The sequence below is a fragment of the Pipistrellus hanaki genome (genome assembly GCF_964339955.1).
Source record: "Pipistrellus hanaki genome assembly, chromosome: 2".
In the NCBI taxonomy this organism is placed as follows: domain Eukaryota; kingdom Metazoa; phylum Chordata; class Mammalia; order Chiroptera; family Vespertilionidae; genus Pipistrellus; species Pipistrellus hanaki.
The window spans coordinates 3,177,000-3,202,373 of NC_140504.1; the positions used below are offsets into that span (position 1 = coordinate 3,177,000).

General features: G+C 58.2%; 1 protein-coding gene and 1 long non-coding RNA gene across 2 annotated transcripts in view; one reads left to right on the plus strand and one right to left on the minus strand.

Moving 5' to 3' along the window:
- Nucleotides 1–97: 97 nt before the first annotated feature.
- Nucleotides 98–1,398, plus strand: LOC311617549. The gene is made up of 3 exons (XR_014794121.1): nucleotides 98–272; nucleotides 380–523; nucleotides 1,189–1,398. It is a non-coding gene; the product is annotated as an uncharacterized lncRNA (long non-coding RNA).
- An 18,224-nt stretch (nucleotides 1,399–19,622) lies between these two features.
- KCNJ6 (potassium inwardly rectifying channel subfamily J member 6) overlaps nucleotides 19,623–25,374 on the minus strand; it is a 136,387-nt gene continuing 130,635 nt past the window's right edge. The window contains exon 4 of the mRNA XM_084873680.1: nucleotides 19,623–22,704. Within this exon, the coding sequence (XP_084729806.1) occupies nucleotides 22,379–22,704 (326 nt within the window). The 3' untranslated portion in view covers nucleotides 19,623–22,378. The remainder of the gene's footprint in view (nucleotides 22,705–25,374) is intronic.

Below are 25,374 nucleotides of genomic sequence, written 5' to 3' on the forward strand. Positions count from 1 at the left end.
CGAGGGGACGAGACAAGAACCCAAACAGAGCCCCCATCAGCCCAGCAGGTCCCCCTGAAGCTTGGGGATCAGCAGCAACACCAGGGGCTGTTTGTTAGGCAGCAGCCACTGACCAGTGCTTCTGATTTCCAGCGTCATCCTCATATGCTTACGTCTCAGTTTCTCACCGCGTGAGTCCCCTCCCTGCTCGGACCCCTCACCTGCCTTCTGGCCACCAGGACGGAGAGAGGCTGCCGTTCTGCTCGGGACTTCGGTGTGCGGCCCTTTGTTGGGTGAGGACAGCCTGACCCGGGACACAGCAGGGGACGGTGCGGCTCCCGGTGCGCGCCTGGCTGGCAGGCCTTCCTCGTCCTCACTGGGTGTCTTGGTCTGTTTCCAGTTCATCCATCCGGCCCGGGAGGACAGGCCCTCGGTGGAGTGAGCAGGACCCTGGCTGTCTGTGGGGCCAGAGAGGAGAGGACCGACCGGCTCTTCTCCTTGTATTCGGCCCTGATAGCCCCTCAGGCGCAGGGCTGACCGTCAGGTGGGCCTCCGGGAGGGGTGGGCAGCCGGCTCGGGCCTCCTTGGGAGCCGGGACCCCAGGCCTGGTGCTCACAAGGTGGCAGCTGCCCGGGAGCCGGGGGAGCGGTTGAGCTCTTTGGCAGGCAGGGTCTGCTTGGCCCTCGGACCCTGCACTCAGTCCCGGCTCAGGGAGCCCGAGCCGCCCCTCCCGTGCCGCGGGGCTGGCTGGAGACAGTCATTCTGAGACCCACGCAGGGCTGTGCATGCAGCAGAGGAGTATTTTATTGCTGGGGTCGTGCGGGCCGTGCTGGGGAGCGGGAGGAGGCTGCACAGGCTTAAAAATAGAAGGCTGTAATTAGCCCGGGTGGGTTTGTTCCAGAAGGCATCGATTACTACGGCAACCACACAGCCACGTTTTTGGGACCGCCTCTCTTCCGTGGACTCCGACTCTTTAGCGACGGTGACCTGCTACGTGTCCACGGGCAAGTTCATGTGAAGGAGTTATACATACATTCACCCACAAACCCAAGCGTGTGCTTTGGCATGTCAACACTCATTTAACTTTTTTTTAAAAAATGGAAATACTGCAAAAAATAGATGTGCCGCGTGTATGGGAAACGTTACAGTAATGAAGTACAGTACAGGAGCTGACTTCCACATACTCACAAGCTGTGCTCCTCCTTCTAGGTGTGGCCTGGCCGTGTCCTGCAGGTGAAGGCCGGGATAACCAGGAGAGCGTGTGGAGGTGTGGCTGAGTGCGCAGGGAAGTAGACCTGAAGTTCTTGGCCGGAGAGCTGGCCGTGTTTAAGGGGTCGAGGTCTTGCTGGATTCCATGTGTCACGTCTCACCGGGTACCGGGTGGCTCTGGGGAACACGGGGAGCTGCTGTGGGTGGGGATTGCTTTGGCCTGGATGTCATGCTTACCCACAGACCGGTGCCTCAGGGGGATGTGTGCCGAGGTGTCCTGCAGAGCCCAGGGGCGCCTGGGGTGGGACCAGCACAGGGCGGGGGGGGGGGGGGCAGGAGGGGACGGGAGAGGGCCTCTCTAGGGGCAGAGGAGGTGTGCATGTGGGTAAGAAGCCATCCTTCCTGCCTCGGTTCTCAGAGGAGGTGATGGTTGTATTGACGGGACGTGGGTGGGGATGCAGGCCCGCAGGATCCAGGGCTGAGAACACTGGCCGGGGAGGGAGAGGGGATCAGGGACCCCGCTCACTGGTGGGCTGTCATCTTAGCACCAGGAACCTACACTTCGGAAACCTGCATTCCTGGTGCTCTTTGTAGTTTTAATAAACTTCCCCTGGGTTCTCTGCAGCGCTCGTGGTCTTCACAGCCTTCTGCCAAGAGCAGCGGCGCTGGCTCATGCCCAGGGGAGAAGAGGCAGAGGCTGTGATCCAGGATTGGGATGTTGAAGGGCGTCACGGACGTCAGAGTGAAGAGAAGAAGAAACTTTGCATGGAAGGGGAGTCTTGGAGGAAAGAGGGGGAACCCCGGAGATGAGTTAGGAAAATACACTCCTCCAGCCCCATCTCCTCCTGCCCTCTCTCTGCCCGGGCCTCGGAGGCCTTTGCACTTAGCCTTGGGAGGGAAACCGTTCTGTGTTCCTGACAGCCGTCTGCACGCTGCCCTGGGCGGTGGCCTCTCAGGCCGCCTGCCTCCAGCTCCCCCTTCGGCTGTGAATCCGTAAGCAGCTTCCCAGAGCGTGCTCTGCGGGCCTCAATGGCAGGACCCCGGCCTCCAGCCTGAGCCGGGATCGCTGACATTTAAGCACGGGGACCAGCGCTGCCAGCCTCAGAGAGCGGAGCCGAACTCCGCCGTCCCTAAACCGAGAGGATTATGTCAGCGGCGGGCCACATGCCCGAATTCCTTCCGCTTGAGTGGCGAGGGCATGTGCGTGCCTTTATAAGGCCAGCACCCGGCCAGAGATAACCACAGGTGGACGTGCCCCCAGGGGGACCCAGAAGACGGGCACTCTTTCTAAAAATAGCTACACCACGCCCGCTGACCGTGTCTGTGTGCCTGGCTGCGCGGCCACACGGGGACGGAGGCCCCGGGCGGGCTCTGCGGGCGCAGAGCGGTGGGCCGGCTCCCAGCAGGCCCTGCTCTCGGGGCCCTGACGTGTGAGGCTGCCGTGTGTCTGTCTGTGCAAACAGGGTGGCGAGCAGCTGCCGGATGCTTGTAGCAAGCAGAGCTAGGCCATCACTCCTGCAGAGGGGAGCAGACCTCTGGGATGGTTTCTGCGGCGATGGGGCTGTTGTTGGTGTCACCGGCAGGTGCAGAGGATCAGCCCCAGGACCTCGGCTGGTTCTGGTGAAGGTTTACCAGTGGCGGTGCCACGACAGGGAAGCCCGGGGAGTCCATTGTCATCTATGGATTCCTGATGCCTCCACCTGCCACGGCGCGCTCTGCTTCACTTCTCCTCAAAGCACACGCATCGCCCTCCGCAGAAGCACACGTGTGCTCCCCCCCCCCCCCCGCCCCCGGGGGACATGAGCCCGCGCTGGGCTCCCAGGGGATCCTGAGCATCCTCGGACCCCGGGCCCAGAGCGGTGCTGGCCCGTGGGAAGTTCCCAAAGAAAGTTTGTCGAATGAGTGGAGGGTAGACCAGATATCTCAGAGGACAAGCTTTGTGCTCCTTCTCCCCCCCCTGAGGGGATCTACTCACGGGAGCGGGAAATCTCCAGGAGAACGTGCGTGGCTTCTGTCTGCCTCGCTGCCTCCTGGGACACAGCGGGAGATGCACACCTGCAGCTGTGGGCTGTAGACTCCGACCCTCGTCCTTGGGGCGAGCCCATCCATGGGTTCCCAGCGCCCCCAGCACACTCTCCTCGCGTCCCCCTCCAGGCTCTCGCCCTCTCGTGCCGCTGACTCAGCAGGAACCCTCCAGTTCTTCCAGGCCAGCTCAGCTCCGCTTCCAGGAAACGGAATTGCTTCTGCCACATGCCACCCACCCGGATCTTTGCTGACTCCCAGCTCCCAGGGTCTTGGGGCCACTTCCCTACCCCTCAGTGGTGGGTGCTGATGCTCACTCGGTGGGGGTTTAGTGGGCACCTGCCCTGTGCCAGGCCTCGGAGGAGTGGAGGAGGAGGGAAGGCGAAGGTGGCCCATACCGAGATGTAAAGGCCCTGAGCGTTCTGGGTGCACTGGCCCTCTGTGGAGTTGGAAGCGATGGCGTCTTTACTGGGGGTCAGTGGGGTCACTGGCTGTCAGGAGAGGGTGACTTCTTCAGGGAGTCACCTCAGGTTACTTCTGATCAGCTCGCTAAGCACAGCCTCTCCCTGAGCATTGGCGGCTGGCGGTGGTGGGCCGCGAACACGGATCTAATTTCCTTTGGGCCATGTGCTTCACATTTCTTAAAACTTATGGCGGTGCTCTTGCGCCCTCATATACGCTATTTCTAGAAGGGTGAGGAAGAGGGGTCAGATCTCTGCCTCAGGTGAAAAATGACCAGCACCCCTTCTGCACTGTCCACACTCCCAACTGGGGGGTTTTCTTTCCCGTCAGCCGTAGTCTGAGAGGAGGAAGACAGGAGTCAAAAGCGTGTCCAAACATCAGAAGTTTCTCCATATTAACAACAATGTTTAATGCGTATGTCACCGTGGGGGTCTTGGCCTCTTGAGTGCCACACGCAGGGGATAAGTTGCATTGTTTCGTTTTTTGGTTTATCCTGATGGCTCTTTCTCACAATTTTCTGAACATGGCGCTGCTCTGCTTCCTGGAATGGGAGACAAATGGTTCTGATGAGTCCAGAGAGAGGCGGGGTTTTAAATCTTGCTCTCGGACGACGTGGCTGCTCAGAGGCACATTGGCCGGTGGAGAGAGCTCTGGGGTTCCTGTTCGCCCGGAATGTGGCCGCAGTGGCTGGGAGCGGTCGGCAGGCTCACGGGGCCTCAGAACCCCATGGAAGGCGGAGGAGCGCCCTCCTGAGGCCTGGGGAGGAGTGGGCTGGACACGCGGTGTTCTAGCTTCCTGAGGGCTGTGCACCAAGTGGGAGACCCCTCTGAGGTTTCTCTCCAGAGCCCCTCCTGGGAGCGGAGCCCTCTGTCTATGTCTGTGTCCTCTCCCCTCTCCCCGGGGAACCTGCACTGTGGTTTACCTTCCGTCTTGTCAGGATCCAGGGGCTCAGTGCAGTTCAAACAGTAACGAGCGTAGAGATGATTTTATTGTCAGAGAACTGCCAATCGTGGCATTTGTGGCATTTCTGCCGAGTGTTTTAAATGGGAGGGGGCCTTGGCTCACCTGTAGGTGGCTGAAGATGATTGGTTTGGCTCTACCAAGGCATCACGTTGGGCCTGAGATGTGTGTTCACACTAGAGGCCCCGGGCATGAAGTTCGTGCACAGATCAGGGCCAATTGGGGCCTTCTGGCTGCCAGCTGGGGCCTCCCTTCCCCAGCTGCCGACCACTGGCTGGGGCCTACCTTTGTTCCCCGCCACCCCCTGGTGGTCACTGCATGTCATAGCGAGCAATTGAACCTCAGGTCTTTCAGTAAAACTCCGAGGGGACAATTTGCATATTAGGCTTTTATATATATATATATATATATATATATATATATATATATATATAGAGAGAGAGAGAGAGAGAGAGAGAGAGAGAGAGAGAGAGAGAGAGAGTATAGACAGTTCTCTGATTACGTCGGACTTCATGTATGTCGTTTTGTGGTTACATCACCATCTCCCATTTATCTTAAAAAAAAAGTTCTGTCATTTCGACATGTATATATGTGCTTTATGTTTTTTTTGTTACTTATTTACAAGTAAAGGTCAGGAATTACCTTTCTTTAATTTTTTTTTTTTTTTTTTTTTTTTTACTGTTTCACTTCATTATTGCTCCATGTGGGTGACGTAGGTGCTTATGTAGGTGGGTTCTGACTTAAGGTGAAAATCGTGTTACATTGTGCGGTAGGAACGGATCTCCGACTAACCAGAGGAGCATGGGTGGCTGTCAGGTGGGACAACTTTACTATCCCCCTAGGAGTTCCCTCAGAGAAGGGTCCCTGAGGGGCCCGTTTTTCTCTCCTGCCCGGCTCCGTGGCTAAGACGGGCCCTCCCGGCCTGAGCATCCTCGCTGCTCCCCGCAAGGCCGGGCTCCCGGGCCCGAGGGCAGGGCCTCTGCCCGGTGCCCGCTGGCAGCCGGTCCTCTCTGCGGCCCGGAGGCTGGACTGGCGGGGGTTCGGATGGAGGTGACGCCATGTCCGGATCTGGGCCACTTTGGGCAAGTTCGAGTCCCCCTGCGCCTGTGTCCGGCTCCAGCGGGCGCCTCGAAGGCTGCCCTGCAGGCGGGGCCTTGGGAGACACATCTCGGCTGAGGTGACCCCGGTTTCCTGCGGGGCCGCTCCCTCCCGGCCCTCGGTGGCGGAGGACCGGTCGGAGAGAAACAAGCCCAGCCAGGCCAGCGCAGGCCGGGGCCTGGGCTCCAGGGCGGCTGTCCCGGCGGGGAGCGGGGAGCCGACTGCGGGCCCCCAGCCCCTGCTCCGCGAGCGCCCCGCCCCCATGCCGGAGCCCCGCCCCCAGCCCTGCTCCGCCCTCCATGCCGGAGCCCCGCCCTCCATGCCGGAGCCCCGCCCTCCATGCCGGAGCCCCGCCTTCCAGCCCTGCTCCGCCCTCCATGCCGGAGCCCCGCCCTCCATGCCGGAGCCCCGCCCTCCATGCCGGAGCCCCGCACCGCGCAGCTCTGCCCCGGACGCCGTCCTACGTGCCACGCAGAAGAGGAGACGCCGGTGGGGCTGCTCTCGCGAGAAGACCCTCGCGGGGCGGAGCCAGCGGCCTGGAGCCGCGTTGGGCAGAGCTATAAGGCGGAGCGTGGAAGAGCCCGTTGGCTGAGGGAGACCACGTGACCAGGCGTCCGCGACCCCCATTGGCCAGACGCTCCAGAGCCACGCCCCAAGGCGGTGCCGCGAGCGGAGACGTGTCCTCACGCGCCCTTGAGAGGGCCGCCCGGGGCCTCCTGGCGCGGGGATGCCTCCGCGGTGCCCACCGGCCCCTCGGTCCTCCGCAGCGTGCGGGGGTGGACGTTCCCGAGGATGCCCGGCGAGGGTTCCCGTGCCGGGAGCCCGAGGCAGGCGCTGGCCGCTGGGGGCAGCGTTCCGGGGAGGTGCGCGCAGAGGCCCCCGCCCTGCCCGCAGGCTCCAAGCCCAGCCCCAGCCCCCACCTGCTTTTCCCTCTGGTCCCCGGGGGACGCGGATCGGACCTCAGCACCACCCGCCTCCCGCCCCGCCCCTCCCACCGCCGGCTCCCCAAGGCGGATCTGCAGTGAAACCTCACGGTGACTCACAGCTGCAGACATTTCCTTCCTGGCGGAGGCGCAGGTGCTGCTGGCTCACTCCCAGTCTGCACAGTCAGAGCGGTACCTCCCGAGTGAATTCACGGGGCAGCCCGCGCAGGATCCCCACCAGCCCGCCCGAAGAGACAGAACCCTTCCCTCTTCCCCCGCTTACCCCTCTTTCTCCTCTTCCCCCTCTCCCCCCTCTTCCAGCTCTGCAGCTCCCGGCACAATGTGACACCCACTCAGATCTGCAGAGCACAGGGCGCCCTGCCCACTGGGCTCACAGTCTAGAAGGGGAGAGAGAACAGACCCTGCAGGTCCTATAGTGCGGCGTGCGCAGCTTCCACCAGCCAGTGTGTGTGTGTGTGTGTGTGTGTGTGTGTGTGTGTGTGAGAGAGAGAGAGAGAGAGAGAGAGACAGAGAGGGAGGGAGAGATACAGTGACCCCATGCCTTAGATGTTATCTCCATGTCACCATGGAAGATTGGGACTCCAGGGGCTGTGAATTACCGCGGGTCACACAGCTGGTATGTGGCAGAGCTGGGATTTGAATCCAGATCCTCTGATCCCAGAATTCGTTCCCAGTCCAGTCTTCCCACTCAGCCCAGGAGCACAGGAAGGTGCTAGGGGCCAAAGCTGCTGACTTGGCCTGTGGGGCTCCAGCACTGCTGTGTGGGGCACCGGGGAAGGCCTTTTAGCCACAGCAGACCTGGTAGATGTGAAGGAGGGAAAAGCATTTCAGGCAAATGGAACAGCATCTCCGAGGCACTCGGCACAGAAGAACGAGGCGCATTCGGTGGACTCAGACCCTCTGTGCGGTTCAGTGTCCTTTCTGTGCTGGACTCTTACGCTTGGAACCACTGGTGTTCTGTGCATCTGGAGCTCAGAGTTTCCCGGGCAGCCACACCCGGCCTGTCTTTCTGAGTGGGTTTCTCTGGTTTTAAAGATTCCCCCCCCCCCCCCCCCCATCCCCACAATCTGATATTCTTGCAAGAATCCAGGCTTCAAAGACCAGGCTGTCTTACGGAGCTCCTTCTCGCATCTATTGCTTTGCCAAACTCGAGCAATTTCCAACCAGAGGGAGAAAAACAGCACATTCGTTTTGATAACAATTTCAGGAGAGGAGCAGGAAGAATCATCTCTGTTTTGTCCTATTTATGGAAGAGTTGCAAAGGGTTTCTTTCCGGGGAAAACACAAAACCTTCCCAGGCCCTCTGCAATGTATGCCTCTCCTCTCTGAGCCAGGCTGACACCTCTTAGAATGGGAGTCCCGGACCTGGGTCCCACCCTTCTCCTCTTTCCTCCAAAGCACCTTCCTCACCCTGCCCAGCACCAGCACTCAGGACCCACCTGCTGGTGGCTTCTCGAATCCCTTCCATTGGGACCTTCTGCTTTTTTATTTCTCCCTCGTTCCGATCTGCGCCCTGTTGGTTGGAAGGGCTTCTTTGGCGCAGGTCGGTATCCTGTGCTGAGTGCTGTTTGGTTTTCCTTTGTACGTTGTTGGGAAGCTCATTTAGATTCCTTCCGTTGGAAAACACACCCTGGCTTCCTGTTCCAGAATACACTGACAGAGCGTGCCTGGGCCGGTGCCGTCATGGATGTCGAACGGTGTTGCAGACTCGCTCACTCGCACGGATCCAGGTGTGGGCCGCTGGCTTGGTCTCAGCAGTTCCGTGCATCACTGAGTTCAATCCAGCTTCGGAGCGTACTAGTGAGATATGGAGAGTGTGGGGTGGCTTTGTGGGGAGACAGGAAATTACAAATTGTAAAACAAAAATGGCACAAAAAACTAGCATGTGGTCCCGCTTCAGGTCCCTTCCCAGAATCCTCCTCTCCGCTCTGTCCAGCCTCTTTCCTGAGCGGATCCTGATCGGTTGAAATCACGTGTCAGGAGCAAGCACTCCAGCCCAGCCTCCCCAGCTGGGGTGCCCAGCTAATCCACACTCCTAGGGGTCCTGGCTTCTGCAAAGGCTCAGTGATCAGACGTCTCTTTCCCTCGGTCCGCCACACGTGTAGGATGTGAATGGCATGTGTACCCTGGCTGAGTCTGAGCAGCGGACACCCTGTGATCCCAGCTCTAGCTGCGGAGTCACTCTCTTCCCGGGAGTCCGAGCCGCTCTGGGAATGGAGCTTGTGTGCAGGATTCACCGCCCCTTACCCACAACCTAACCCCCAGGAAGCTCTACAACCAGAAAGGAGCAAACCCGCTGAGTAGCAAACCCTCGGCTCTGTGTGGTCTCTGTGGTCTGTGTGCTTGGCCGCGGGTACTGCTGTCGGCTTCACCAGGCCTGCTAGGCAATCCCAGGTCTGTGTGCCGCTTTCTCTTTTGGAAACTGGAATGTTCTGGGTTGCAAAGCACCCCAGCAGTTTGGATAAGGGGTTTTGGACCATTCCAATTGGATGTCTGTGGATGCACTGAGCACAGCAACTGCTCAGCGTGAGACCAGCACTGAGCCTGACTCCATGCAGGTCCCTCTGGAGACCTCCCCGAGTGACAGAACGGGGGTTTGCAAATTCACACGGCTGCTCGGGTTTCCATGTGCCTAAACAACGTGCACACCAGTGATGCTGAGTTCCTAACGGTCCTTCCACCAGCTTGGCCCACGCCCTGAGAAGTCTGTGGATATCGCTGTGTTCTCTGATAGTTTTGCTGGAAAGTTTTCCCATCCAAGGCCCTTTCTCATTGGAGGAGTGTCTTTGTTCTCTGTTGAACTTGCTCTCAAGTCTTTTCTGACATGCCCACAGCCCCATGATCCGACGGGGTTCCTCAGGAGGCATGGAGGCCTCCAGCTGCAGCGCCCCCTGCTGACTGCGGTTCCGGGTCAGAAGCCAGGGCGGGCGGGCGGGCGTTGGACAGGACCTGGGTGAGCTGAGGACGACTTCCCTGATCTGCAAGAACAAAGTGCGGCTCTTTCACACATGTGCGGGTATTTAAGATGCAAACTTCGCATTTACAATATCGGGGGTACTCCGATACGTATTGAGAGGAGAGCTCCACCATGTTTATACTGAACTGGGGGTGTGTTCTAGGATCTCCGAACCCCTCGCCCACCCACCTCTCAAGCTCTGGTCCTCAAACTCCGCTCCCTGGAACCCCTGAGGCAGATGACTGACCGGTGACCTTGGCCTTCACCTCCGGACCCACTGCTCCCCCTGGGTCTTGGCTGAGCCACCCCTCTGCCTGCTGCCCCTAAGGTCTCCCCGCCCGACGTCCTCACGGCTCTGTCTTGTCTTGAAGGATGGGCTTGGGGGACACGAGGTACGCTGGAGTTTGCTCCCGGCACAGATGGGACACCAATGCCAGTTCCATGTTCCTCCCACCCGCAGTGAAAACACGCACAGCAGCTTCTCCAGCGGCTGCGGGAGAAGCCCGGGTGCTCGCATCTGGAGAGCTGCGGTCCCACCTAGTGGCCAGCGGGCGGTAGCGGGCGTTTCCTGTATTTCCTGCTGGGCAGAAGCCTGGGAATCCTACCTGGGCCCAAGCAGTGTCAAGGCCAAGTGTGTGTGTGTGTGTGTGTGTGTGTGTGTGTGTGTGTATGGGGCATGTGTGTGAGCTGATGGGGCCGTGGCACGTGTGTGTGTGCCGGGTGTGTGTGTGTGTGTGTGTGGTGTGTGTGTGTGTGGCGTGTGTGTGAGATGATGGGGCCGTGGTGCGTGTGTGTGCCGGGGCAGTGGTGGGGCTGAGAGAGGAGGGGACCCTTAGATCCCCACGCAGACCCTGGAATGGTTTTCTTCTGGGCCCACGGAGACGTTCCCCTCCCGCCGAACGGGGTGCACGCAGCTCTGTTGAGCTCTGACCCCTGGGCAGACATGTGGTCAGAACGTGGACCAGAATGCTGGCTCCTCTGCTGCCAGTTGAGGGCGAGGGGCAGCTTCCTACAGCGTGCTGAGCCTCAGTGTGCTGGTCTCTAAAATGGGCGGAACCGAACCTAGCTCAGCTGGTGCCGGGGGTGTTGATGGGATGAGGCCCTGTGTTTTTGTTGCTGTTTTTGGTGGGAGCAGGGCTGAGTGAACTGTGGGGAGGACGCCTCAGTGGGGGTTGCCCACCTGGAGAAAAGGCCGCCGCCTTTGAACACACACACACACACACACAGACACACACGCATACACATGCACACACACAATCACACAAGCGTACACATACACACACACACACACACAGACACACACGCATACACATGCACACACACAATCACACAAGCGTACACATACACACACACACACACACAGACACACACGCATACACATGCACACACACAATCACACAAGCGTACACATACACACACACACACAGACACACACACATACACATGCACACACACAATCACACAAGCGTACACATACACACACATACACACACGCACACACACACACACAGACACACACGCATACACATGCACACACACAATCACACAAGCGTACACATACACACACATACACACATGCACGCACACACATGCACACACACATACACACAGGCATACACACACCTACACACACACTCACACACACATACACAGGCACACACACATGTACACATGCACACGCATACACATGCACACACAATCACACAAGCGTACACATACACACACATACACACATGCACGCACACACACATGCACACACACACAGGCATACACACACCTACACACACACACATACACAGACACACACACATGTACACATGCACACACATACACATGCACACACACAATCACGCAAAGCATACACATGCACACACACATGCACGCACACACAGGCATATACACACCTACACACACACATACACACATACACAGGCATACACACACACACACACACACACACACGAAGCCAAAGCCATGTCAGTTTTTTTTATTGTTCCAGTCAAAAAAAGGAGGAACACCTCAATATGTAAACAGTTTCCCTAACACAGCAAGTTCTTAAAGATACAGGTTGTATTCTAAAAAGTAATTTGGCATTGTAATGATTTCTCAATACATAGCTTGTGCTTTTGCATTTGGCATGCTTTCCTCTCCTCGTCCGTGCACAGACGTACGAAGAGTTGAGCAAAGGGAGTTACAAAAGGACCAGGTGGGTCAGGAGCAAAACCCATATGGGAGCCCTGCCTGCTTTCCTCTTCTTCTTCTTTAAAAAAAAAAATTATATATATATATTTATTTATTTTATGGACTTTTTACAGAGAGGAAGGGAGAGGGATAGAGAGAAACATCGATGAGAGAAACACATCAATCAGCCGCCTCCTGCACACCCTCCACTGGGGATGTGCCCGCAACCAAGATACATGCCCCGGACCGGAATCGAACCTGGGACCCTTGAGTTCGCAGACCGACGCTCTACCACTGAGCCAAACCAGTTTCGGCTGTATGGGATTATTTTTAAGGATCAGGCCTGAGGACTCAGGAGCCTTTAAGCACATGGTGGGCTTGTGAATGCATCTGCTCTGCCTCTCCTGCCCGGCCGGTTCCTTAGCCCCGAGCCCGAGTCCCCTACAGCCTCACCACGGCTTTCAAAATGCACATTTTATTGAATTCTCCGATTAGCCACCACCCCACCCCACCCCGCCCAGGCTGGCCTCGGCACCACCAGGCTCGCTGTGTGTGTGTGTGTGTGTGTGTGTGTGTGTGTGTCTATCTGTGAACCCTCTCCCTGGCTGGCCCCCCAGGAAAGGAAGGCCCTCTGTCTTGGCTCTCCATCCCCCCCATCCCGCCCAGCCCCGGGGACCCTCAGGAAACACCCCTTCTGCCCCCAGAAACCATGGTGACGGCGTGTGTGGAGGCTGACCTGCCGGCTTTCCATTTCGGAACGGTTGTCATAGCCTCTTAGTTCGTCGCCTTGTTTCTGAGGCCGGAGTCAGTGCACTCCCGCACCCCTCCGGCCCTCCTCGGCGCTGGCTCACTGGGCTGTGGTGTGGTCTGAGGCCCTGGGCACAGAGCTGCCCCGGGGAGAGCTGGCGGCTGGGAGGCTGGCGAGGAATAGGCCGCTGGTCCTCGGAGTGCTTCCAGCCACCGGCCAGGACGGTGTGTGCCGGAGTGTGGGCAGCGGACGCGGCCAGCCAGCGCCGATGGAGACCGTAAGCCGGCACCAGCCAGTCTCACCAGTGGCGATCTGTGCTTGTCTGGTTTTCCGGGCGCTTGGACCCCTGAGAACAGAAACACGCGGGCGCCCCTGCTCCCAGCTTCGGCGAGCTGCATGCTCCTTGAAAACAAAACATTTCACTTCTCTGGGCTGCAAGCATTTTATCAAAAACCCGAGTTCCTAGAAGAGCTTCCTGGCACGGAGCAGAAGAGCAGGTGTGTGCGCCCCGTCTCTTTTTAGGAGGTGGGCGTGGGAGTGGGCCCGGGGCCGGGACACCAGCCCGCACCCCAGAGGCACCGCCTGCTGAGCCGGGCCTGGGAGCGGCTTACAAAGCTCCCGACAGCTTCGGGTGGAGGTGAGAAAGGAACGTCCCGGCCCATGGAAACATGAATGTCTACACACATGCAGCCCTCACACCGGAGTCAGACCCAGCGCTAAAGAAGACGTTACCGCTTAGGCATCCTGTGGATTTAACCTAGGCCAGTGGTCTGCAAACTCATCAGTCCACAGAGCCAGATAGCAACGGGACAACGACTGAGATTTCTTTTGAGAAAATTTCTTTGGAGAGCCAATTTTTTTAAACTTCTTCTAACGCCACTTCTTCAACATAGACTCGCCCAGGCCGTGGTATTTTTGTGGAAGAGCCACACTCAAGGGGCCAGAGAGCCTCATGTGGCTCTCGAGCCGCAGTTTGCCGACCACGAGCCTAGAGGTTTGCTTCGGGGAAGTGGACTGGATCCAGGTGAAGGTGTTGCCAGCCGCCTGCTGGAGCCTCCTGAGCCACAGCCCTGGCGGGAGGTGGAGGGGACCGGGGGGCTCAGTGGGTTAGACCATCACACAGAGACACCAAAGTTGTGCGTTTGATCCCTGGTCAGGCACATATGAGAACCAAACAAGGGAATCAGGTTTTAAAAAAGAATCTGTAATCATTTTAAATCAGTGGTTCTCAACCTTCCTAATGCCACAACCCTGGAATACAGCCCCTCCTGTGGTGGTGACCCCCAATTGTAAAATTATTTTCTTTGCTACTTCATCACTGTAATGTTGCGACTGTTAATGAATCATAATGTAAGTATCTGTGTTTTCTGATGGTCTGAGGCTCCACAGCTGTGCTCCTCACACACGTTCAGACAACTCAGATGTCGGAACCGCTAGCAGGGTCACATAAGACCATCGGAAAACACAGGTATTTACATTACGATTCATCACAGCAGCAACATTACAGTGATGAAGTAGCCACGAAAATAATGTTTTGGTTGGGGGTCACCACAACATGAGGAGCTGTATGAAGGGGTCGCGGCATTAGGAAGGTTGAGAACCACTGTTTTAAATCACGTTGGCTTGTCGGTAGGCTTATTATTGGAACATAACAAGAACATAATAAAACTGTGGAATATTTGGGGGCCAGTTTTAATGTTTTAGGCGGAGCTGGGTGATTAATACGGGCAGCTCTTTGGACACATGTTAGAGTTGGGCTTTGGGATCTTTTAAAAAAGATGGACGTGATTTGGGTGGGAAATGACGGCTTAAAGGACAGCTCTTTTCAGGAGCAGGTTAGCCGCCGAAGGAGATGCCATCCCGGGAAGAGAGGGCAGGAGTGTCCCGCACGTGGTGTGCTGAGTGAGTACCTGTTTGCCTGGGCACTGCCGGTCGCCTCGCCTTCCCCAGGCCTGCAGGTGGAGCGGCCTCTGCCGGTCCAGCACGGCGAGGTGCAGGGGGGCAGGCTGCCACGGCCACAGCCTGGCAGGTCCTGGGGAGCCAGGTACCTCGGGCGCAGTCTGTGCAGACGGTGGGGGTGGGGGGAAGTGGAGTCGGGGAGACCAACACAGGCAGGCATCTGCCATCATTCCGGACCCCTGGGAGGTGGGAGCGCCCCATTGTCCCGGGCGCTCTCTGTCAGACACGGCCCCCCTGGCTGAAGAAAGAGCCCAGGGCCATCGTCGGCAAGCCCCTCGCCACTCGGGACAAGAGGAGTCCCCTGCAGCAGTCCGGCTGGCCTTGGGCACAGCCCTCCCTGGCCCTCTGCGGAGCGTGGGCTGGCATCACGGTGCCCAGCCGCCACGCGTGGGCCCTCGGTGCCTCCGGGCAGGAACAAACGCTTTCCCATCGTCGACCTCGGCTGGTCAGACTGCGGACCCCGTCCGGGCTCCGTTAACCCTGGGGGTGGCCAGGAAAACGGCCAGAGGCGGGGGCAGCCCCAGGAACAGGCCCTCGGCTGCTGCCCGAGGATGGCACGGGCACTCAGGAGAGGGTGCCGGGAAAGACTCCCCCTGGGGGTGAGCAGAGGGAGGGGTGTAGAGGGAGGGAGCAGGGCCAGACCGGCTGGGGAGCCAGCTGAGGGCGTGCGCAGGGCATCATGGACCCCACAGTGGAGATTCCCGGAGTCTCCAGAATGAGCCGTGGGAAGGGGAACAAAGGCTACGGTCGCCACAGGAACAAAGGCTACGGTCGCTCACTCCTTTTGTGCGTCAGTGCTGACGCGCAGTGTGGGGGGGGGCAGCGCTGTGCACGGGGGCCTCGAAGGGTCACCTGGAGTTCCTTTAGGAGGGGTGTCTCCCTGCCCAGGCGGGTGTTCGGTGGGGTCCAGAGTGCTGGCCAAGGCCAGCTCCAAAGACGCAGGGATCCCGGGAGACATTTCTGGGGGGTGGCAGGGGGTGGTGGTGGTGGAGGGGTCACTGTTTAAATGGGCAGGAGCCAGGCCTGGAAGGACAGGCTCGCCCAGAGAGGTGGGCATGGCCACGCTCGGGATGACCCAAGGGCGCTGTTCCTTCCCCGTCTCACGGGCAGCTGTGCCAGAGCCGCTGCCAGGACGGCACCCGCTGGCGGACCTGAGGACAGCGCTCCTCCTGCTCTGAGAAGGCTGGCCCAGGCCGGGGCTCCCTCCGGCTCCAGCTGACCCGCTCTGTGGCCGTGGGTGACGGTGAGACGCCCCACATTGCCATTCCCCGTCGGGCTGTCAGTCAGGCCTGGGTGTCGGTGGTGAGCGAGGTCTGAGCTTGGGCTCCTGGGCCATCGTGCGCCTCTGGACGGATGTTTTCTGATTTCTTAGAAATGACGATGAGTCCCGCGTCTCTCCCCCCCGTGGCTGCTCTCTGCGGCCTCCCTGTGTGTATGGAGAGTGGCTGGTGACGCCAGTTTTCACGGCCGGTGCCAGCGCAGGGCTTTATTCTGGAAACGCTCGGTCCCATCTGCCGGTAGAAACACGTCCTTCTCTGAAACCAAGACCTGCGGCCTCTGTGGTCACGCTTCTCTGGCCAGCCAGGGAGCACAGGAGGGTTCGGGCCTCTGGGGAGGGTGGTGAGCGTCTGCACAGAAGTCTGCAGGCCCCCTGTGCACTGGCGACCCGTCTCCGCCACTTAGTCACGTTGGGACCTCGGTGAGCCCATCTGGTGTCTTAAAGTATTTTCTCTCCCCCCCTCCGCCCAGGACTCCGAGTTCGGTGGGTGCATCTAGCTTCCTTTGACCAAGGCAACGAGGCCAAGTGAGAGTCTGACGGCTTTTGCACTGACCTGAGTTGCACGGGGTGAACTGTGAGTTCCCCTCGCACTGCGCTCCGGGGGCTCCGTGCCCTCGCGGGGCTGCAGACAGTGCATGAGCCACGTGGCAGGCGCGATCCCTGCTTCCCACCCAGGATCAAGTCCGCCTCGGTTTCCACCACCTATGTCTTGGCCACACAGCATCTCAGTGAATCGCTACAGACGTTTCCTCTCTCAGGTGATTCCTAGGAAAGCGCTCACAGGAAGCGCGGTCCTCCTCAGGGGCCGAGAGGGAGGCCGCCTGGCCGGCGGGTCCTGGGCTGCGGAAATGCCGCTTAGGACCCCGAGGCCCCGCTCAGTGGCCCTGAGGAGCGCGTTTCCTCTGGACGCATCGCCAAGCCGCTGTCTGGCTCCCTTCCATTCAGCCCTCCGCCCTCACCCCCTCTCCTCCCCGGCCTCCCCCCCTCCCCACCCCTTCCTCCTCTCCTTTCTCCTGCGCAGCGCCTCCCACCGGACCTGGTGGTTTTCCGAGAGAAGCATGAACGTCCTTGTCTGCAGGTTAAACTTTTCCTGAGCTACCGGAGGGGCCAGAACCAGTGTGGGTGACCCCCGCCGCAGCTCAGGGTTCACCTGTCACCTGTCACTGCAGGGCGGGGGGCAGGGGGGGGGGCAGGGACCAGCAGGGACCCAGGGCAGCTCAGGGGTGAGTGCTGTCCTCCTGCCGGAGAGTGGGAGAGAGAAGGCTGAGTGTGTGTGTGTGTGTGTGAGGGGGGGAGAGAAGACTGTGTGTGTGTGTGTGTGTGGAGGGGGGGAGAGAAGACTGTGTGTGTGTGTGGGGGGGGGGAGAGAAGGCTGTGTGTGTGTGTGTGTGTGTGTGTGTGAGGGGGGAGGGGGGAGGGACAGCTGGGGCTGAGCAGAGCTGGGGCCCAGCTACACAGGAAAGTGCCCGTGGGCCCGGCGAAGCTCTGGCCCGGTGCCTGCCCGGTGCCTGCCCGGTGCCTGCCCGAGAGCTGGCCCGGGAACGGCCATGTCTTGCTCTTCAGGAATGGGCAGGCCGCGGGGTCCCGGCCGGCTGTCCCTCTGCCCCACAGCCTCAGGGTGGGGTGGTGTCCGAGAAGGGAGAGTGTTTCTCTGAGACCTGACTATGACCAGGCTGCCACAGTCCTGGGAAGTGGTTGGCCTCTTACCAAAAACTGTTCTTTCCCCTTCGGACAGAACTATGGGGCTGAGTTACACATCTGTCCTGGGAAAGAGCATTATCGCTCTAAGTTGTCCGGGCATCTCCTACTCCTGCAGCACAATGCTGGCCAGCTAACAGCGGTGAATGGCACTAATAGCATGTAGTAGTATGTATGGAGGCCAGCAAACCTTCCCTGGAAAGGCGCAGAAACTAAATATTGCAGCCTCTGGCCGCACGGCCTCAACTCTGCTGGCGTGTGTGAGTGATAATAATGGATAGGGGGCCCGTGTTCCAATAAAAATTTATTTGTGACACTGAAGTGAGAATTTCACATAGTTTTCACATGTCACAAAATAGTCTCCCTTTGTTTACTTTCCCCCCAACAACTGACGAATGCGAAGTCACCCCTCGCTTCCAAAAACAGGCAGCGGCCGGATGCTGGGAGCAGATCTGCTGTGCGGACCGCGTTTGTAGTTAAAGAGCCCAGGGCTTACGCCTTGGCACCTGGGCTGGACCAGGGTGTGTGGTTTGCAGGCCTGGTGACGGGGGCAAGGCCCTGATTTGCCTACCCCCTGGGTTTCCATTTGTAACACTGAGATCATAGCACGCAGCTCCCTGATGGGTTGGAATGAAACGGAGTGGTTTGAGCGAGTGCTCAGGCACCGCGCACAGTGGGGCAGCATGCCTTCTTGTTATCGCACACACTGTGCTTCGTCAGCCTCTCTAGCGGCCTGAGCGAGCTCGGCCTGCAGACGCCACGCTGCGTGTGCGGCTCTCCGAGCCACGGGGCAGAGATGGCGGGAAGAGGCGTGTTTCACCCCGTTTTCATGAAAGGATAACATTTCCGTCAGCGTTGGCTGGCCATCAGGTCTAGAAACAAGCTGATATGATCAATGAATTGTCTGTGCGGCCTGTTTCCGACCTCACAGCCGCCCGCCGGGAGGACTCCTGGGAGAGGAGGTCTGTGGTGTCAGCAAGACATTCACTTCCAACCGCCCCGTCGTGAGCCACAGAGCCCCGGGCCACGGGAAGGAAGACTGAAGATCTCCCTGCAGCGAGCTGTCTGGGAAAGGACTGCGGACATGTGACATTTCCAACTCATCTTGAATTGCTCAGCTAACCGAATGCTTTCCCATTCTTGCTGCGAGTTCATGTGTAGTTTCTAACAGAGTTTGTATAGCCTCCCTCTCTGACTACCCGCCTTCCCAAATAGTTTCCGAGCCTCCCTAAGATGCTTGCTTAAACCTCAATTAAAAAAAGCAAAGAGGGGCGGGGGAGAAGGAAGAAACCCAAAATATAAGGAAGTGTAGGAGGGAAAGCATTGGCAGACTTCAACATTCAGGCTCTATTGGAAGTCACCAGTCGATCTGAAACTAGGATGTCATGGGAGGTAGACAGGAGAGCCCTCACCTGGCGGAGCCGGAGAGGAATCTGTGCCTGAGAGCCAGGCTGACCCTCTCTGGGACAGCGGCTGATGTCTGAGCGGAAACGAGTTACCGAACTGCGGAGACGGGTCTGGGGCTGGAGGGAAGTGAGCAGGAGAGGAACGGATGGGGGAGGGGGGGCAGGGCACAGGGCACCTCCTCCCGGACCAGGGGCTGGAATGCCTGTTTCCGAGGAACAGCGAAGCGATGACCGGCATTGCCACTGATGTGCCCCTGGCCCCGGGGTCGCCAAAGACACCAGCAGCTGTGGTGGCTACACGGAGCGGACATAGGGGAAGGGGCGCTCTGTAGGGGGAAATGGGGCGGGTGGGAGGGAGAACCTGAGGGTCCCAGCGCCCTGGGGGTGCTGCTTGCAGGTGACTCTGCCCTTTTCTCCAGATGGGGGTCACCTGGAGCAAACGGCCACCTTCAGGTCAAAGTGCTTGTCCGGCGAACGGACCCCACCACGGTTTTGTGGAACAAAGACTGCAATACACCAACCAGACACCAGAATACCGAGGTGAGAGCGATTCTCACTCGTCGCAGGTGCTGCTGCATTAAAATAGGCTTGTTTATTGTCATCGCACTTGGTCTGCGAACAAAGTGGCTGAGGGCAGGGGGTCTGGATACGGGGCGGGGACTGGGAGTCGTGGGGGCGTCTTTGTGGCATCTCCAGATGCTCACCACCCTCCCCAGAACTGTCCTAGTGGGAGGACACCGTTCCGCACTTGCTGCTTAGAAAAAGGCAGTCTCAGGGAGCTGCTTTCCGTTCCAAGTTTTAACAGTTGACACAAAATACACCGTTAAACTGTTATCAATAATCGTAGAAAAATAGACACGTTTGCGCGGGACGTTCTAGTAAAAGGGTCTTCTGGGACACCCTCGTGGAAAGACTCAGAGGCTCACGGTACAAAAAAAACGAGATTTGGTTCGTGTCCTGTCTCCGACCACATGGACACCAGAGACGGTGGGGACAGGGGGCTGCGCCCGGGGCCCTGTCACCTACAGAACCGGCCGCCGTGGGCGTGACTGAGGCCTGTTGGGCTCTGTGTTCAGTTGTGCTAACGGGCCCTGAGCTGCTGTTCCCACCAGACACCGGGGCGTGCGTGGTCCTTTGGGCCTTAGGACATGCTTACAAAAGGCCCAGAGAGTCTTCAAGAGCTAACATAGCAGACTTTTTGCAACCCCTGCTCGGTTTCGCTTTGTGCTCCCAGGCTGTGCCCTGCAGCGAGTCCAGAGCGCCCTGGATAAGGCTATGTACGTACGTGGAGGAAAGGCCCCGGTACCTCGCACGGCCTGGCAAGCAGGGTACGGGGCTCCCTCCTCCTCTGTGATTGCAGCCTCCTCCTACGCGTATGGAATGAGTCAACGGTTCAACAGATCCTCAACGCAGAGCGAGATGTTGGCAAACAGGAAGGGGCCGAGGCCAACAGGCTTGGTCTCCAGAAAGTCAGTGCCAGGAAGCAGTGGTCCTGATGCGAAGTCTTGGGAGTGGGAGAGGAGAGGCCCCGTGTTAGACCGAGGAGCCCCTCTCCTTACCTCCCACACACGCTTCTTAGGAGACAAGGTCCCCAGCTCTGGCGGAGGCCCGCGCGGTCCGGTGCGGGAGAGCGAGGTCCACAGGGAGGGACAGCGCGTTTGAGTGTTTGGCCTTCCACGGAGCGGAGCCTCAAACCGAGCACAGCTGTGGGAGCTGACAATGAACTTGCATCCAGTCAGTGGGTACTGATGATGCGTTAGGGAACAAACGGTTAAAATAGTGAAATTAATGGGAAAGATCTTCACAGTGCAAAATTTCCACCTGCCCGTGACCTTTTCACATAGGATTCCCTTTCTTTCTTCTTCTTTTTTAAAAATTTATTTGAAAACATTTTTTATATTAAAATTTAGATTTTCAGTACAAAATACCACCCTCCCTCTTGGCTCTCCCTCCATTCTTTCCTTCCTTCTCTCCTCTTTATCTTCCCCTCTCTGTCTACATTTATCATTGCAGATTGCAATGAATTAAGGCTGCATTTTTTTTCCTCTCTTTTGATTGAGAGACACTTTCTGATTTCTAACCTGTGGCATACGTTTGAGAGATTTCGTAGTCACCAAGGTTGTTGGTGCAATCTCTGAATGTTGAACTCTGGTCATTTTGTAATAATAAAAGAATAGAATAAGCAACAATGCAAGAAGCGGATGGATAAGCCCTCGGGCGGGGGAGAGTGCAGGGTTAAGTCAGGGTGTGAGGTCAGTGACACCAGGAGCCTTTGTGAAGTCCATGACTCCAGACCCAACCATCTTCCGCTCACCTGCCATGTCTCCTTGTCATAGTCTGTCGTTTCTCGTGACTACGGGATGGGAACAGCTGGAGAATCGGTGTTTTTGCAGAAGAGTTTCCTGAACTACAAAGGGCGAGCGCTCGTGTGAGGAGCATGAACATGGCATTGGTGACAAGCTCGAGAATGTCCCCTGGGATTCTCCCCCGGCTAGTCCGAGAGGCCCTGGTTGTCTTAGACGAGAGGCCTCAGTTTGTAAACATTTCACAGTATATCAGTGTATTGGTGGTGTGTTTTGCCATCTGCTGGACCTCCCACCTCCCTCCAGGCCTATGGCTTATTAGATTCAATGAAAGGATCAGCGAGGGGGCAGGGCGGTACCTGAATGGGCTGCCCGTGTGGGACACAGAACAGGGGCCATGCACTAACGGGCCAGCAGTCAATGGGACCAAAGCAACTCAGAAAACAGAGACATTTGAACGGAAGTGCCTACTGTACAGTGAGAGTCTTTTTTCTTTTACTTTTAAAAAAATCTTATTTCTAAAGTTACATATCTAAACCTACACTAGTTATGTATCTATGTACATTATTTAGAAGTTGTGTCCTACAGTACTTTTGTACATGCTGGGTTTTATTGATAAGGGACAAAGAAAATGATTACATAAGGCATATATATGTACAGTGTTTTGTCTTTGTTTCATCTGGGCCTTACACCTGGGATGCCCTGGAGATGACATGGGTGGGGATCCAGGGAAGTGAGGGCTGCACTCTGTCCCACTGCAGGAAGGGACAGGCACTGGGCCTAAGGTGCATCCCAGGTCATGTGTTCGCCACACTCTGGTGAGTGGTCTGGTCTTGTCTAGCACATGCAGGTAAGAGGGTTAAATCTCTAGGCGTTGGGTGTGTGGAAGTTAGGGAGGAGACAGGCTTGGGCCACCAATGAGGGCACCTTATACCTTAACCAAATCCGTGTCTACCGCTCCAATCTGAGGAACTGGGGAAGGGCAGGTGGAGATTTTACACCTTGAAGATTTGTTTTCTGGTAACGCCAAAATGAAACACAAACAAAGGAAGAACGAAGGTAGAGAGACAGAAAGCAGGAGGATGAGAGACGAGGAGAGGTTGGGGGGGATGGGGCAGGAGAAGGGGTGGCCTGGCCTGGGGAAAGGGTCGGGGGGAGGGGCCCGGCCAGGGGACTACACTTTGGACTCGTTCTCGAGGTTGGCCACATCACCATTCCTTTCCGCCTGCTCCTCGAGGTTCTTTTCTTCCTCCTCGGTCTCCAGTTCCGCGTGTTGGTTGAGTTTGCTGGACACCGACCAGCTGAGGGGCAGCTCTGCCCTGCTGGCCAGCTCCGCCAGCTCTTTGGCACTGAGGGAGGGGGTGCTGGTCTCATAGGTCTCGTGGAAGCTGTTGTAGTCGACTTCATAGAACCCATCCTCCAGCGTCAGGACGGGGGTGAAGCGGTACCCCCACAGGATCTCGCTGGTGATGTAGGAGCTCCGAGCTTGGCACGTCATCCCTGCGGAGAGGAGAGCGGAGGCTTCAGTGTGAGCGAGGCTTTCTGTCCCCAGGGGCCCTCTGTGAGCTGGGGGGACTGCTGCCCGCGCTGTTCCGACTGGGACCTGCACAGGGTGTCACAGCCATGGCCGTGCTGTCCATGGTGTAGACGCACCGAGCATGCCCGGGAGCATGTGCTGGGGAGACAGTCTCCCCGGGGAGCCCAGGGGAGCAACGTGAGCGTTCTGGCTCTCATCAAGCTCCACTTGCCCGCCAGGCCACGCACAAACATGCAGGGCCAGGTGCCTGTGCACAAGGGGCCCGTGCACACAGCTGTTCATGTACACAGGTGTTCATGCACACAGGGGTCCATGCACATAGGTGTTCATGCACACAGGGGCCCGTGTACACAGCTGTTCATGCACACAGGGGCCCGTGTACACAGGTGTTCACACACACAGGGGCCCGTGTACACAGCTGTTCATGCACACAGGGGCCCGTGTACACAGGTGTTCATGCACACAGGGGCCTGTGTACACAGGTGTTCACACACACAGGGGCCCGTGTACACAGCTGTTCATGCACACAGGGGCCCGTGTACACAGGTGTTCATGCACACAGGGGCCTGTGTACACAGGTGTTCATGCACACAGGGGTCCATGCACATAGGTGTTCATGCACACAGGGGTCCATGCACATAGGTGTTCATGCACACAGGGGCCCATGTACATAGGTGTTCATGCACACAGGGGCCTGTGTACACAGGTGTTCATGCAAACAGGGGCCCGTGCACACAGGTGTTCATGCACACAGGGGCCCGTGCACACAGGTGTTCATGCACACAGGGGCCCATGCACACAGCTGTTCATGCACACAGGGGCCCATGCACACAACTGTTCATGCACACAGGGGCCCATGTACACAGCTGTTCATGCACACAGGGGACCGTGTACACAGCTGTTCATGCACACAGGGACCCATGCACACAGGGGTTCGTGTACACAGGTGTTCATGCACACAGGTGTTCATGCACACAGAGACCCATGCACACAGGTGCGCACTCATGTGCTCTGGGAGAGCCCTGAGGTCATGACTCTGGCCTCCCTCCTCCCCGCTGTGCCTAAGTCCTATCGGGACCTGAGCCAGGAGTAGCTTGCTTTTCAATGTGAGAAGACAGAATGGGGGACACACCTCCCGTCTCTGGAGAAAAGACCAGCCACAGCGGGTGTGAAAGACGGAATGCAGCGGGTGCGCTTTCCCCGCGACCTCTGCAAAGCTACTGGGGACGCGTGGTGTCCCCCGGCCATTCCTGCAGCTGTGTCAGCCCAGCTCCCACGCCCCGCCTCGGAGTCAGGAAGCCCCGGAGGCAGCGCAGGGTCTGGAAGGGGCGCCGAGCAGCCTCGGGCAGGGCCTGCACGCCAGGGACTCAGCAGGCAGAGCCCATGGTTAGTCACAGCAGCACAGCAGAGGGGAGCGGTTTTGTGCGAACACCAGCCCGTGGACGCTTCCTCGGGAGAGAGCCCGCTCCCCGTGGCTCAGCCGCAGACAGTGGACATTCCCGAGAGTCTGCCTCCAGCAGCAGAGGAGCGGGCCCTCCCCCTGGTGACCTGTGACATTAACCTGCTGCCTGTATTCAGACCCAGGACCGTACTGGAGATGTATGGTCTGGGCTTATTTTTTAAATTATTATTTTTTATTTTTTAAAATGGTTTTTACTTTTAATTATTTATTTACAAGAGGCCAGATGCATGAAATTCACGCGAGCGCAGGCCTTCCTTCCCACAGCTGCTGGCACCCAGGCCCCGGGCTTCCCTCAGAGCCCCCGCTTCGTCCGGAAGGCTGTGCGGTCTAACGAGCATATTACGCTTTTGTTACTACAGATTTTTTTTAGGGAGAGTGGAAGAGAGAGGGAAAGACGGAGAGAAACACTCATGTGAGAGAAACACACGGACAGGATGCCTCCTGCAGGAGCCCAACCAGGTCCCGGGGGGGAGGGCCCTGGCCGGAGCGGATCCCGGAGGCCTCGGTGAGCGCTGGTGGCCAGTGACCGCACCGCCAGCTTCGCAAGGACGAGCTGCGATGTCCGGAAGAGGCATCGACCTGCTGCTCCGAAACCCACTCCCACCGGGCAGACGGCGAAGCCACAAACGAGGCACTGCGCTAAGTCACAAACACGGTTCACTGAGTGCGCGCTGTATGCGAGCGCCGGATGCTTTACATGCCTGGGCCACCGAGTCCTCCCTGGTGGTGCTGGGTACCCGTTTCCCACGGGAGCAAGCGGAGGCCCAGAGAGGTTAGCTGACCATCCCGGGTCACACAGGATTATGGACTGAACTGCGTGCCTTCAACATCCACACGTTTGAGCCCCAACCCCCTAACGGGGCTGCCTGTGGAAACAGGGACTCGGGGGAGGGAAGTAGGTTACATGAGGTCCGAGGGCGGGGCCCTCATCCCATAGGACTGGTGTCCTTGTAAGAGGAGCCCCCCCCTCCCCCCCCCCGAGAGCTCTGTCCCCCGTGACTGCGAGGCAGTGAGGGCGCAGGAGAAGGCGGCTGTCTGCACGCCGAGCAGAGAGGCCCCATGGACACCAGCCGCAGGCGCCCGGGCCTGGGAGCCTCTGGGTTCGAGAGCGGCGGCAGGATAGGTTTCTGTTGGGGAAGCCACCCGGGCCGTGGGATGACGCCAACGCTCG